General features: G+C 46.0%; 1 protein-coding gene and 1 long non-coding RNA gene across 4 annotated transcripts in view; one reads left to right on the top strand and one right to left on the bottom strand.

The window, feature by feature from the left end:
• Positions 1–1,218: 1,218 nt before the first annotated feature.
• On the bottom strand, positions 1,219–11,924 carry LOC142046900 (uncharacterized). Its single transcript, XR_012655985.1, has 2 exons — positions 11,860–11,924; positions 1,219–1,625 (listed from the first exon to the last, which is right to left on the bottom strand). It is a non-coding gene; the product is annotated as an uncharacterized LOC142046900 (long non-coding RNA).
• CPEB2 (cytoplasmic polyadenylation element binding protein 2) overlaps positions 11,888–14,399 on the top strand; it is a 105,614-nt gene continuing 103,102 nt past the window's right edge. Inside the window, exon 1 of one of the 3 annotated variants that reach the window (XM_075066583.1) lies at positions 11,888–12,197. Coding sequence is in view for 2 of the 3 variants with exons in the window: in XM_075066580.1 (XP_074922681.1) it covers positions 13,262–14,398 (1,137 nt within the window). In the remaining variant the exon portion in view is untranslated. Of the gene's footprint in view, positions 12,198–12,852; position 14,399 lie in introns of those variants that run through there. The other 2 variants (XM_075066580.1, XM_075066581.1) reach the window with 2 other exon arrangements.

The following is a 14,399-nucleotide window of genomic DNA, read 5'->3' as shown; positions in this document are numbered from 1 at the left end:
ATCAATATTTCTAAAAGTTTAAAAATATGTAATAATGAACAAATCATTTAAAATATTTTAAAGGTAGTTGCTTAAAGCAGACGGACAGCATTGACCAGTTAAACTGGGTTTTCAGCCTCTTTGCACTATCAGAGCAGCACAAAAGTAGCCAAAGTGCACTGGTGAAACTGGCCCTTAATTTGCAATTGATTATTGGTTTAGAGATCTATGTCATTTTTTATGTCATGGAGATTGTATTATGTGAAAGGAGTGCTGGGGAGAGGCTGAAATCCCAACATCTATGCATTTTAAGGAAGCCCTGTGCTTCTGCTTCAATTCTCCCAGCAGTGATGCCTAAATACACAGTGGAGCTGACACAATAGGGAGCCTTTTCAAACACTGGTGCCCAAGCCAGTATGCAGCCATGGAATCTTTAAAGAGCAATGGCAGTTTAGTCAAATAATCTATCAGTGAGAATTCTTGATGTATGTCTAGTCTCCCTCATATCACTGAGTCATTATAACCAATAGAATTGTTCCATGAAAATTACCTGTAGAGGTGACTGGTTCAGTTATCTCTGATGTCACAATGGTGTTATTTGAGTTACCTGAGCTGTTATCCTGACCCTAGTGGTAGCCTATATAACAACAATTAGATACAAAATCATGAATAACGCAGCTTAATTTCAACATAAATTTCCTCAAATATATATTTCAATTAATTTTAACTAAGTGAAAAGTTTGAAGAATGTGTTATTTCATTTTTAAGATAATTTGGGAGAAAAACTGAAAGACTAAATTTCTTAAAGGATCAATTTTAAAATTAATTTTAACGCAAACTAATCAATGGATTTACTTGTAAATCTTCAGAAAATTAACTCTATACCCAGAGAGTAAATGCTGTAGCTATGGGGAGACACTGCTGTCATTTATGCATAACAAAGAGGTTGAATCCCTGCTTTAAATGCAAAACAGATGTTACAGTCCTGAGGATGAAGCTGTACTTTCGCCCCACTCTCGATATCTCTGTGAGTACCCTTTCCAAGTGACAGACCTATACCTGCACTCCTCTCATAATGGAATCCTGTGATTTGTCCCACTTTTAACCCTGACTGATGAGGCTACAACACCCCATTTACCAACCATATTCCCTCTTGCAGGCCTAACTGCATTAAAATCCTGCATAGACTTTTCTTCAGGAGCTTGTGACCAGTCTGAAGTTACAGTGACTCAGAACAGCCTCTTCACACAAAGCATTATTTATTTACTCACATGAATATAAACAGAGAGGAAAAGGGTTAAAACAACAGAAGACCTACATGCATACTCTCCTACCTCAACTTAGCCTTTCCTTGCCAGTTTAAGTAGGCTCCACATTACCCAGGGGGCCCCAGCACTGGGGTTGAATGAGACAGGATTTACCCCTACAGCTTCTGCCCCTCTGCCGGTCTGGCCCTCCAATCAATGTGTGTCTCCTCAGTTCGCAGGCATTCTTTTTTCCATTTCAAGGTTCCTTTGTTCAAGAGTTCCTTCACCAAGATCTGAGTTTTCCAGCAGAGCTCCTGAAAACTGGTTTACACATTTCTCCAGAAGTAGACTCCTGGTATTGCCCATTTGAATTAGAGTCATTGAAGAATTCCTAGAGACCTATAGAGAACTTCAGCTGGAATTAAACCGTAGGGTTCCATAGAGCCAGCAACACCACAACACTCAATCAGAGATGCATTATTTCTTCACTATGGAATTAAAACTTAATTATGGAGTTGCAACCACTTAATACTAATAGTAAATACTGGCAGATGTTTATGAATTGTACATAGAAAGTAAGATGGGAAAATATTGTGTTTGGACAATTGTGGGGTGGGAGGGCAGGAGACAAACTGTTGTTAGCCAGAGCTTGCAAAGAACTGGTTGCCATGTTGGTAGGTTTGTGGAGTAAGAATTGATGCTGGAAATCCATGGTGAAGCCCAACAAGATCTTGTTTCCTTCTTATGACAATAGCTCCATATGTGAGCAAAATAACCAATGGGATTGTAAAGGTTAACATTCAGGCAATTTTATACATACACTCACAAACTTTAAGTGCTATGAGTAAGCAGAAATTGACAGTGTCTATAATTTATAATGCCAACTTCTCAGACACACTATATTGTCATGAAATATATTACACTGTTGCCAGAATTCCCACTCGGGATTGGGGCACATGGTGCTAGTCACTATATAAACACAAAGGCAGGCACAGCCTCTTCCTCAAAGAGCTTACAATATATTTGCTTCACCAATGCTTTTGTTTTGTCTTGGAAGGATTAGATTTTTAATCAATAAATGTTGGTAAATGTCAATTTCACCATACATACAAAACCAACAAAAGGATTTTCATCAATAATAACTGAAATGTACAGATAGGGAAGGTAAGAAAAGTGCTGCTTGAGAACTTATTAGAGTTTGATTTAAGGATATTTACTTTGTATACTTTGACAGGTGATGGTGACAACTTGTGTTTTAACAGTTATAAAGCTTCAACTTTTTGAATCTCAGTGTAATTAAATAATTATTATCTGACCCACCTCATAATTTCCTGCAATTGTGAAAATTTAAATTGATGAAACTCCCTTACCTGGAGTTATTCTATCACTTTTTTTAGTAGCTTAAACTTACATTACATCTACAGAATTATAGTCAGATGAGATAGTCACTGTTTACACCTTTAAACAATATATGCTGCAAATCTGTCAGCCTCCTGTTCCTCTGAATGTTTCATCTCAGCTAAAAATTATCAGTGCACATGGATAAGAGCAGAGAGATATACTACTAGCAGTAATGCATTCCACAAGACAGGTTTCATGAACATTCATAGTATCTAGCTGTGACAAAGTTCTTGTTCTTCCCAACCACACGCAGAACATTTTAGAGACAATAACAATTCCTTTAAGTTTCCCAAGCAAAAGCTCTATCTAACTTCAAAAAAAATAAAATAAAAAAAATCTTAGGCTAAATAAAGTTTAGTCTCAAACCTTACCTTTTCCCAGGAGCGGATTAATCATGAAACAACCCATGTGGTAGCAGAGGACCCCAAATGACAGGAGGGCTCCCAAAATGCAGGACAAATATCTGATAACCTGCCCCCGAGTCCCGGCTGGTGGTGCAGCAGGACTCAGGAAGGCAGGCTGCCTGCATGCCGTGGCCAGTGGCCCCACGCCACTCCTGGAAGCGCCCGGCTGCTGGCACGTCTCTGTGTGCCCCTAGCAGGTCGGGGAAGGCGGCTCCGCGTGCTTCCCCAACCCCGGGCAGCACATGGAGACCCCTCTCCCCCCAAGGGGTGCGCAGAGACGTGCCAGCAGCACAGCAGGGCTAAGGTAGGTCCCTCCCCACTCTGCCTCCCTTCCTCCATGCCGCTTCGATCCCAGAAGGAGCTGGCATGTTCCTGCAGCCCCTGGGGAGTGGGGTCTCCATGCATTGCCCCCGCTCCGAGCGCCAACTCCACAGCTTCCATTGGACAGGATCTGCGGCCAATGGGAGCTGCAGGGGTGGTGCCTGTGGGTAGCAGTGCGCAGAGACCCCCTGACCTCCCCCTCCTGCCTAGGAGCTGCTGCCAGAGGGGGCATGTGTGCTGGTCGCTTTGGGAGCTGCACCACCCAAGGTATGCGCTGCCTCCCCTGCCCTCTCCCGCCCCCCAACCCAGAGCCCCCTGCCACAATCAGGTACCTCACCTTATTTTCATTTACTTCCCATTACTTATAATATAGGAGGAGGAGGAGGAGGAAGAAAAAAAGAATGGAAAATGCAGAGGGGGAGATAAGAGAGAATGTTATTTTTTTTGGCTGGGTCCCGGGGGGGGTGGGGGGTGGGCAAAAATGCAGCTGCACACAGGGCTCCACTAACTCTAAATCTGCCACTGCCTTTTCCCTAAATAATAATTAACATCAAGAACGTGTGTTGTATAACTGAAAAACTAAGCTGTCCATGTATCCCAGATAAGTGGTTATGCTCACTTATCGTACCAGGAGAGGCAAACTTAAGGAATAAATCAATAAATTTTAAGGGAAATAGGACCCCCTTCACTCTAATCCTCATAAATAACTTTTTGTAAGGCATAGGATAGGACTTGGATCCCAGGCATGCATTTTTACTTTCTTTCACGGAGAGGTTTGTTTACTTTGGCAACATTGTGTGTGATGCTTTTGGGAGAAATCCTAATCACCTCCTCTACCAAAAATAAACAAACAAACAAACAAAGCAGGGAAAAGCCAGAAGCAGACAAGAAAATATTAATGTAATGGCCTGGTCAAGCTGCATTGTGAAAAGATGGACATAGAGTAAGATTGCTGTACCAAGGATCCCAACCATGCAGTTAACAACGTACGGGTAACCTCTCCACCCTGCACTGACATAAGCAGGCCTCAAAGGGGACAGGGGGTCTGCCCATATATTGTAAATTGCAAGACTGGGATCTAGATTCAGATTTATTTTTTTTAATTACATACAAACTGCTCTATTCTCTATTCACCATACACAACATATGTCTATTTGTAGTAGTTCTAACCGAATTTAAATTTGTGTTCTACCTATTCTGAATCTGAATTAATCTGACCAACAGAGGAAGGTTTACTTCCCAATTTCTCAAGGTCTGGATCTTTAATCGGTTTTTAAAAAATATATATGAACGATATGAAAAAAAGAGGAAAGGCACTGAATTAGTGGGCTGAGCATTAAATTTAAGATAGGCCAGTCCTATCTACCTCAGAAGGATTTGAGGATTAATTAATATTTGTACAGTGCTTTGAAAATGAAAAGTGCAATAAAAATCTGAAATAAAATACATTCCGGTATAAAACTGTGGCTCATGTTTTACTGTGAAAAGCAAAATCCTTGTTTTCCTCTGTTCTACACAACATATCAATGACCTACCATCCCAGCCTGCCTTCTGCTGATAGCCAAACCTCAATTTTATTTATTTAAAACTCACACAAATTAATTTTCAGATTAAAAGGAAGCAAAACTACTGAACAGTATTGAGTCATAAATTTTTTTAACCAGATATAATAGTGTGCAACTCATAAGGTGTGCATATGATACAGCACACCATTTCAAAATTTGGGATGGTGGATAGGTAAGATGACCTAGGGTCATTTGCCAGTAGCATGGAGGTGGTGTTTCCTCTAAGAAGACTAGAGCAGGGGTAGGCAACCTATGCCATGGGTGCCGAAGGCGGCACGCGAGCTGATTTTCAGTGGCACTCACACTGCCTGGGTTCTGGCCACTGGTCCGGAGGACTCTGCATTTTATTTAATTTTAAATGAAGCTTTTTAAACATTTTAAAAACCTTATTTACTTTACATACAACAATAGTTTAGTTATATATTATAGACTTATAGAAAGAGACCTGTAAGAAAGTTAAAATGTATTACTGGCACATGAAACCTTAAATTAGAGTGAATGAATGAAGGCTCCGCACACCACTTCTGAAGGGTTGCCGACCCCTGGACTAGAGCATGCGAAGGACTGGGGTTGGTCTTTCCATAGAAGTGTTTTGGCTGATGTGGGACTAGGGTGACCAGACAGCAAGTGTGAAAAATCGGGATGGGGGTGGGGGGTAATAGGAGCCCATATAAGAAAAAGACTCAAAAATCAGGACTGCCTACCCAAAGAGAGTTGGGAGAAGAGCCCAGGAAGGAACTGTTGGGTGAGCCTGTGGATGGGAGGTGAGACAACTGGCATCTGAAGGTAGCTGTCAAGCCCTGGGGAAAGGGCAAAATGGACTGGTGACGCCCTGACAAAATGGTACTTGGGAAGGAATAGGAGGACTGTGGAAAAATCCTATTCTACGTGCACCCAGTGAAAAATGGAGTAATTTTTTGTTGTGTTTCACTAAGCAAGGGAACCTTAATTCCACCTGTGTCGAGTGTGTATGCTTCATGGAACTGACAAAGAAGATACAGAGACTGAGGTGATTGTGCTGGGAGGTGGCCTGCGCATGACAGCACCCTACAATACCAAAACTACTAGTCAGCTACCACTGATTTGCTATGTCTTCTTTTACCAATCCAAGAATTTGCTGTAAAAGTAACTTTTTTGCACAGAAATGCAAACAAAATCAGTCACCATTTTATGTGCAACCCATATTTTAAAATTCTAAGTGTGATTTCCCAAGTAACTAATGAGAAGGATAAAACCGTGTATGACAACTGTTGGTGAGTTATTTTCTTAGGCTACGTCTACACTGCACGATTAATTCGAAGTAGTTTAAACCGATATTACAAAACCGATGTTATAAAATCGGGTTTGCGCATCCACAGTGCAATCACAAAATCGATTGCTTGCGTCCCTGGTCCAAGGCTACCATCGATTTAAGGAGCGGTGCACTGTGGGTAGCTGTTCCTCAGCTATCCCATAGTTCCCACTTCCGTGTTGAGAGCACAGTGCCTGATGGGGCAGAAAACATTGCCCCGAGTGGTGCTGGGTACAGCCTCACCCCTCCCTTTGTGAAGGCAGCAGACAACCCTTTGGCGCCTTTTTCGTAGAGTGCATTGAGCAAACGCCATAGCACAGCAATCTTTCCCTTTTTTTTCACTTGGTGGGGGGGGGGGAATAAACTGAGGAGCTGTTCCCTGAACCACGCCAGACACTGTGTTTGAACCTACAGACATTGGGAGCTCAGCCAAGAATGCAAATAATTTTCAGAGACTGCTGTGGACTGTGGGATAGCTGGAGTCCTCAGTACCCCCTCCCTCCCTTCATGAGCGTCCATTTGAGTCTCTGGCTTCCCGTTACGCTTGTCACACAGCGCTGTGTATCCTGGAGTTTTTTATTCAAACGCTTTGGCATTTCGTGTTCTGTAACGGAGCTGGATACAACAGATTTGTCTCCCCATACAGCGATCAGACCTAGTATCTCCCGTACGGTCTATGCTGGAGCTCTTTTTCGATTTCAAACTGCATCGCCAGCCGTGCTGATCAGAGCTCCACGCTGGGCAAGCAGGAAATGTAATTCAAAAGTTCGCGGGGCTTTTCCTGTTTACCTGCCCGCTGCATCCGAGTTCAGATTGCTGTCCAGAGCGGTCAGTGCTGCACTCTGGGATGCCGCCCGGAGGCCAATAACGTCGATTTCCGTCCACACGAACCCTAATCCGAGTTATCACTATCGAATTTAGCGCTACTCCTCTCGTTTGGGAGGAGTTCCGAAATCGATTTAAGGAGGCGGTAAAATCGATATTAATGACGACGTCATGTGAACGGATACAGCGTTAAATCGGTATATCGGCCATTAAACCGATTTAAAGTCGCAGTGTAGACCTGGCCTTATTTATATGCAGTACTACTGCAATATTTCAATGCTAGTATATATAATGAGGAAGCACTGATGTAATTCTGCATGTATGCTAAAATCCACACACAGTGTCTGCATTTTATTTATACCAGTTGTATTATTAAATTTCCAGTAGTGCCAACAATGTGCTTGGTGCTGTCCAGATATTTAGAAAAAGATAGAGAGAGAGAAAGAAAGAGAGTTCCTGCCCCAAAGAACTTAAAAGACAAAAACAAACTGTTCTGAGGCAGTTCCCATCTCAGCACAGTCCTTCACAACCCTCATTATTGAACAGGGCTTCATAGCCTAGGAGGAAAGCAATAGTCATTCTTTCCTACCTCCTCTCTATTTTACAGATGGGATATGTTGTATGAATTTAGATGGAATGAACAGGTTCAAAGAGTCAAAGGTGTAAACAGGACCCTGGGACTATCACTGTCCAACATTAAAGAGATGGAAACGTGGAAACATGGAGTTGGAAATATGTTTTATGTACCCCAGATACACATTATTTATAATTGTATTATATACACCTCTATCTGATACACACTATAGATGTACCATTTCTGGCACTGCTATTTCAAAGGCAGAGCATACAAAGAGAGGGACTTGGCTTGATCATTTGTTTAGGACAACTGACACCTACTTTTATTGAGTAGTTTTATATTTATATTTTTATAAATATAAAAAATTGTCCAATTATTTATGGGTTTAGATTTAACACTATTGTCACAGCTGACCCAAGGCAGGGACAAGAGGGGCCAGTGTGTTTTAAGATCTCACTATCCAACATGTATCCCACAACTGGACTACATGCCCTACAACCTCCACTGTGCATAAGCCATCCCCAGCCCATTTCTTAGGGTGTATCACAGGTTCAATCTGAACTCTAACATGAGCTGTGTAGGTCGCAGGCAAGTCCTCAGCTAGTTTCCTGTTTTGGGGTGAGGCAAGAGAAGTGTGCAATGCCTGCACCCACCCAAGCAAATGCCTGCCCTTCTCTCTCCTGGGGGCCGGCGCAATCTCCCCTACAGCCACAATGCATTTAGGCTGAGTAGATGGGTCCCATTTTGAATTCTCATCTCTCCGGGAGTGTAGAGATATGTTTGTAGAAGATTATAATTTAGATATGCTTCCTCATAAGGGACAGTATTATGAGCATAGGAATTTGGAGATGTGTCCTGGAAGTGGGGATTGAGACCACATAGCTATGGTCAGTAGTTCACCAGAGATGCTCTCTAGTTTGTTTTATTAAAGGTTTATTCCTTTCTCATTCCCTGGTTTATTATTTAATGAACCCCAAGATTGTTACATGGTGTCAGAAGTGCTGAATAAGAAGGAAACTGCAGTGATTTTGAAGTTAACTCCTGCATTTGCAACTGAAAGCAGAAATAAAGGAAGGCACAAGAGACTCATGTGGTGCACCAGGCACAGGGGGCTTCTGCATGTATCTGGTGAGCACAATAGTAGCTTGACTCGCTTAAGAAGGGGGGGAAACAAAAATAAATGATCTTGGGGTGCAGAACAGGAGGAATTATGGGAAGATTTAAACTGATACAAGAACCAGTGTTGAAGTTCTATGCACCAGGAAAAATTTCAGCAGATGCTTCACAGTCTGGGTTAGGTGCACTGATTTTATAGAAGTGTGAGGGTTGTTGGTAACCACTGGCATATACATCCAAATCATTCACTGAGGCAGAAACCAGATACACACAGATTGAGAAGGAGATTTTAGGAATATTGTTTACCTGTGAGCGATTCAATCAGTATATTATTTATGGCCAGACAGCGGAAGCTGAAACGGACCACAAGCCCCTGACAGAGTTAGGTAGCAAACTGCTAAATGACTGCACCATAAGGATTCAAAGAAGGATGATGAAGGTGCAAAAGTATGATTTGGTTGTGACCAACATATCCGGTAAATTCATGATCACTGCAGATGCACTTTCTAGAGCAGTGGCTCCCACAACATCAGAGAAGACTTCAGCGACAAAGATGCAGGGCTATGTAGATTTGATTGTAAAGTCAATTCCCATAGTTATAGAAACTGCAAGAACTAAGAGGAAACAGAGAAAGATGAATCACTGGGAATCCTTAAAGAAGTGATAATTAAAGGGTGGGCTGAAGAAATAAGGAGTTGGTTTCCAAGTATAAGAAACTACTGGAACTGCAGACATGAACTTCCTGTGATAGATGGGGTGATTTTCAAGGGCAGCAAGGTTGTAATTCCAATGAGCCTCTGGAAGAAAATTCTACAGAAGATCCACGAGGGTCATTTAGGAATTGAGAAGTACAAACAATGAGCATGAGAGGTGCTGTATTGGCCACAGATCGATCACAACATTGCTAATGTGATAAGAAACTGTTGTTCATGTTTGAAATACATCCCATGCCAACAGACCGATCCACTGGGTATGGCTACACTCACACTTTACAGCGCTGCAACTTTCGTGCTCAGGGGTGTGAAAAAACACCCCCCTGAGCGCTGCAAGATACAGCGCTGTAAAGCGTCAGTGTAATCAGGGCGGCAGCGCTGGGAGTGCGGCTCCCAGCGCTGCACGCTACACCCGTAAAGGATGTGGTTTACGTGCAGCGCTGGGAGAGCTCTCTCCAAGCGCTGCCGCTCCGACCACACTCACACTTCAAAGCTCTGCCGCGGCAGCGCTTTGAAATTCCAAGTGTAGCCATACCCTGAGACCTCATCCAGTTCTACAAAGGCCTTAGAAGGTAGATACTGACTTATTTACCTTGTAATCAGAGGATTATTTAATAGTGACAGATTATTATTCTCTGTATCTGAAAATTTCCACACAGAACATTACTAATAGTCAGTGATAGCTGGCATGAAGGGAGTCTTCTTCAGACATGGGAATTTCAGATGAAGTCTTTAGCAATAATGGGCTGCAATTTTCCAGTGCAGATTTTAGATGATTTGCCATAGATTGGGATTTTCATAACAAAACATCAGATCCAAATTACTCGCAAATCAAATGGACTTGTGGAAAGGTCTAAACAGACAATAAGGAATCTTATGAAAAAGACTTTTGACAGTGGGGGTGATTTGTATAAAGCGTTACTGAAATACACCTCTGGAGAATGGCTTTTCTCCAGCTCAGCTGTTAATGGGAAGAAGGATCAGACCTAATTTACTATTTACTCATACTTGCTGAAATCTCAAAACAGTTAAAGACAAAAGAAAATCAGAAGTGGAAGCAGAAATATTATTTTGACAAAAGAGCTCATGGACTCCCATCTTTTAACCCAGCTGATAAGATCGTGCCTGAGGAATCACATCTCTAATACTTTGGGACAAAGGGTACCATTAAAGAACAGCTACATCCAAGGTTTTATGTAGTCCAGGCAGGCCAGGGGGACATATTCAGATGCAATCGAAGGGATCTATGAATAATCCCCAAAAGGTTCAACACATTGACAGTAGATATGGACTCTGGCATTTCCCATCAATGCACGAAGGAGAAAGGGTCAGAGCACAAGAGAACTCAGACTCTAATGAAAGGCTGTTACTGAGATCAGAGCTGGAGATTAAACATCCTGAAAGACTCATAGAGACTTGCTAACCTGCCTGGAGAAGTGGTATTTGAGAAAAGTGAGTGATAAAGACTTGAGAGTGATGTGTTGATAACCTCTCCTCTCTAGATAATTGACACATTAGGATTATGTAAAAGCAGCAGAGAATCCTGTGGCACCTTATAGACTAACAGGTATTCACCCACGAAAGCTCACGCTCCAAAACGTCTGTTAGTCTATAAGGTGCCACAGGATTCTCTGCTGCTTTTATCACCCACGAAAGCTCACGCTCCAAAACGTCTGTTAGTCTATAAGGTGCCACAGGATTCTCTGCTGCTTTTACAGATCCAGACTAACACGGCTACCCTTCTGATACTTGACATTAGGATTATGGCAATGTACTATACTACCTGGGTTGAAAATTTAATGCATGTGCTAATAGATAGCTGTTAGCAGTTTTTATATATATATATAAAAAGTTAATTTTTCTTTTAAGAGGGACAATGTAGAAATGTTTGTATCAGATTATAATTTAGAAACACTGCCTCATATGAGACAGTAGTATGAACACAGAACTGGGAGGGGGGGAAGCATGGGATGGGACCACTACTTGCCAGGGGCAGTTCAGCAGAGATGCTCTCTCATTATTTTTATTAAAAGTTTTATTCCCTTCTTATTCACTGATTTGTTATGACCCCCCCTAGCTCATTAGCAGGAGGAATTGAGACCGCAACCTAAAGCTTCTGGTGACCTCCCAACCTCCTGCTAACCATTGCTTTAAAGCCACAGTAAGCTAACTGAACCCGCTCCGCCCCGGGCCCAGCCCAAGAAGCTCAGGCTCTGATCAGGATGAGCGAAGGGTTCACCACACCCTCCAGGGTCGTGTGCCGCGGCGCGACAGACGAGCTGCCCAAGGCAAGGGCTGGCGGGCAGTACCCTAGGACACGGGAGGCTGCAGTCAGGCTTTGCACAAGGCCTACAAAACCCGGGGTTAGCACGTCACGCTCCCCAGGCCGGGCTCCCACCCTGCAGCGTTGCCCCACCCACCTCCACGTCTCTCTCCTCCCAACCGGCTTCATTTTTCCCACGCCCAGCGGCGCTTGCGTCCTTGCCCCTTCTGCGGCGGGCGGCTGCGTCACCGCAAATAAGCTCGGTAGGAGGGGCCGAGCCGAGGGAGCAGTGACTATGGTTCTCGCCTTCCAGAGCCGGAGGAGCAGTCCCTGGCAGGATCCGCGGCAGTGGAAGAAACCATTTTCAGCCTCTCCCACCCTCCCCGGGGGAAATCATCTCGCATTTTGTCTCCCTCCAGCAAAATATTTTCTTTAAGGAGCTGTATTCAAGTGCACCATACAAATAAATATTTTCTTCGTTAAAGGAGCAGGCAGGTATACAGTGAATTACAATGGGAGGGGAATCGCGTTTATCTACCCCTTATTGAAGTGGTACCGTCCGCCCTACTAGTGGGTGTCATCGTTCGCCCGGGCCTGCCCGTTCTCGCGCTCTGTCCGTTGGAGCAGCGCGAGAGCAGCCGGCAGCACTGTATCGAACCCTCAGTGGAGCCGGCGATTAATGATTAACGAAGAGGCGTTGCCTGCGCTCATGAATTATTAATAAGGGGGAGGGACTCATTTATTAAAGAGGTCGACCCGCCAGAAGGTGGGGATTGTGACGGAAGCGTGACGAACGTTCCGGAGTTCTTAAGGGTACTGCAGCCGGCTAAGAGCCGGTACTGGGCTAAGGGGGAGGGGGAAGAGCTGTGCCCAGCCTCAGAAACAAGGCCTTTTTGATGGCCATGTAATAGGGGACAGTGACAGCCTCTCTTCGCTCAGTGCCCAAACTCGGACCGCGCCCCCCCATAGTACTGTATAGGGGATTATACAGAGGCCGGGGTCACTATGGCGGGTGACCGTTCGGGGTGCTGCTGATTATTATTTGCAGGGTTGTTAGAGGCGAAGGACTAGTCTATAGAGACTTAGTATGAGGCTCTTTTAACCTGATGAGTCTAGAATGCGGGATTTTTTTACCCCAAAGCGGCGATTATTATTGTGGGGAAAGAGAACTCTTATGCTGGAGATTGAGGATTTTTTTAAACCCAGAAGGGAGTTTTTACCCCGTAAAGTGGATTGTCAGAGGCGGGGTTGTTCTTCCCCCGGCGAGGGGGGTATTTACCCCTACGCTGAGTCAGTGTGTGAGGGGCTTTACTGAACGGTGGGCTCGCAGATCTAAGCCACTGCCTACAAGGACTGGCAGCAGCACCCCCCCCAGATATTGCTTGGCGTAGGAGGCGCTGCCTACAGGGGGCCCTTCGCCTCCCTAGCAGCATCGGCTTCTCATTCCGTCCTGCCCCTCCTCACCCACCCGAACCGGTTCCTCCCTCAGCAGCGTGTCCGGTGTGTCGCCACCGCCCTCTCTGTTGCTGTCGGCGGCGGCTGCTGCGTAGCATCAAAACATGCAGGATGAGCTGCTCCTGGGGGTGACACAGCAGCAGGCAGGGAGCGAGAGGCTGGGCAGCGGCCCCGCAGCAGGACACCCCCCTCTCAGCCACCCCTCCTCTGACTTTAAATCCAGTCTCGGCCCCCACCACCAGGATTTAAACAAGCAGCAGCCGCCACCGCCTGCGCCTCAGCTGAGCCAGAAGAGGAAAGAGTTCAAGCAGCAGCTCAGCAGCCCAGCCCAGCTCGGCAGCAGCCACCCCCTGACTAACCACCACTCCCCCGACTATCATCGCCACCCCCCTCAGCAGCAGCACTTCAGCCACCCCACTGACAAGTACCAGGAGCACAGGCAGCCGCGCCAGCTCCTCAGCGCTCGCCCCCCGGAGCAGCCGCAGACAGGGGCCTATCCTCCCTACCAGCCGCTCAGCCCTGCCGAGCAGAAGGGCGGCCCAGAGAGGGGGGGCTCGGAGCGACTCCCCCCTTCCTGCCCGGGGGCACAGACTGCTGCGGACCCCAATGTGGGGGTGGTTGTCTCCTCCTGTGTGAATCCGCCTCCGTCTCCTCCTCACCTGCAGGCTACAGCCCAGTTGCCCCCCATGGAGTCTCCCCCGAATAGCCACTTGCTGGGCAGCCCTGGGACCCTCTTGCCCGGCGGGCTCGGCTCCGGCTTCAGCAGCCTGCAGAGCTCGGAGATCCCCAGCCCCCATCACCAGAGCGGGGGCGGCTCCTCCTCAGCGGCTTCCCCTCCTCCGCCGCCGCTGCCCGGCTTCGGCACCCCTTGGTCGGTGCAGACCTCGTCGCCGCCTCCGCCGCAAACGCAGCAGCCTCCGGTCTCCAGCAGCGGCGGGAGCCAGATCAGCGCGATGCCTCCGCCGAGCCCGGAGTCCGAGACCAGCTTCTACCCGGGGATCCCGTCTTCTATCAACCCCGCTTTCTTCCAGAGCTTCTCGCCGGTGTCGCCTCACAACCCCTGCGCCGGGCCCTTCAGCAGCCCCTTCTCGGCCGCCGCCCCGCCGCCGCCGATGAATTTACCTCAGCAACAGCAGCAGAACCGGAGATCCCCTGTGAGCCCCCAGCTCCAGCACCAACACCAGGCGGCGGCGGCCGCGGCCGCCTTCCTGCAGCAGAGGAACTCCTACAACCACCACCAGG

Source organism: Chelonoidis abingdonii, chromosome 5 (genome assembly GCF_003597395.2).
Source record: "Chelonoidis abingdonii isolate Lonesome George chromosome 5, CheloAbing_2.0, whole genome shotgun sequence".
Classification (NCBI taxonomy): Eukaryota; Metazoa; Chordata; order Testudines; family Testudinidae; genus Chelonoidis; species Chelonoidis abingdonii.
This window is presented reverse-complemented; position numbering and strand designations above follow the sequence as displayed.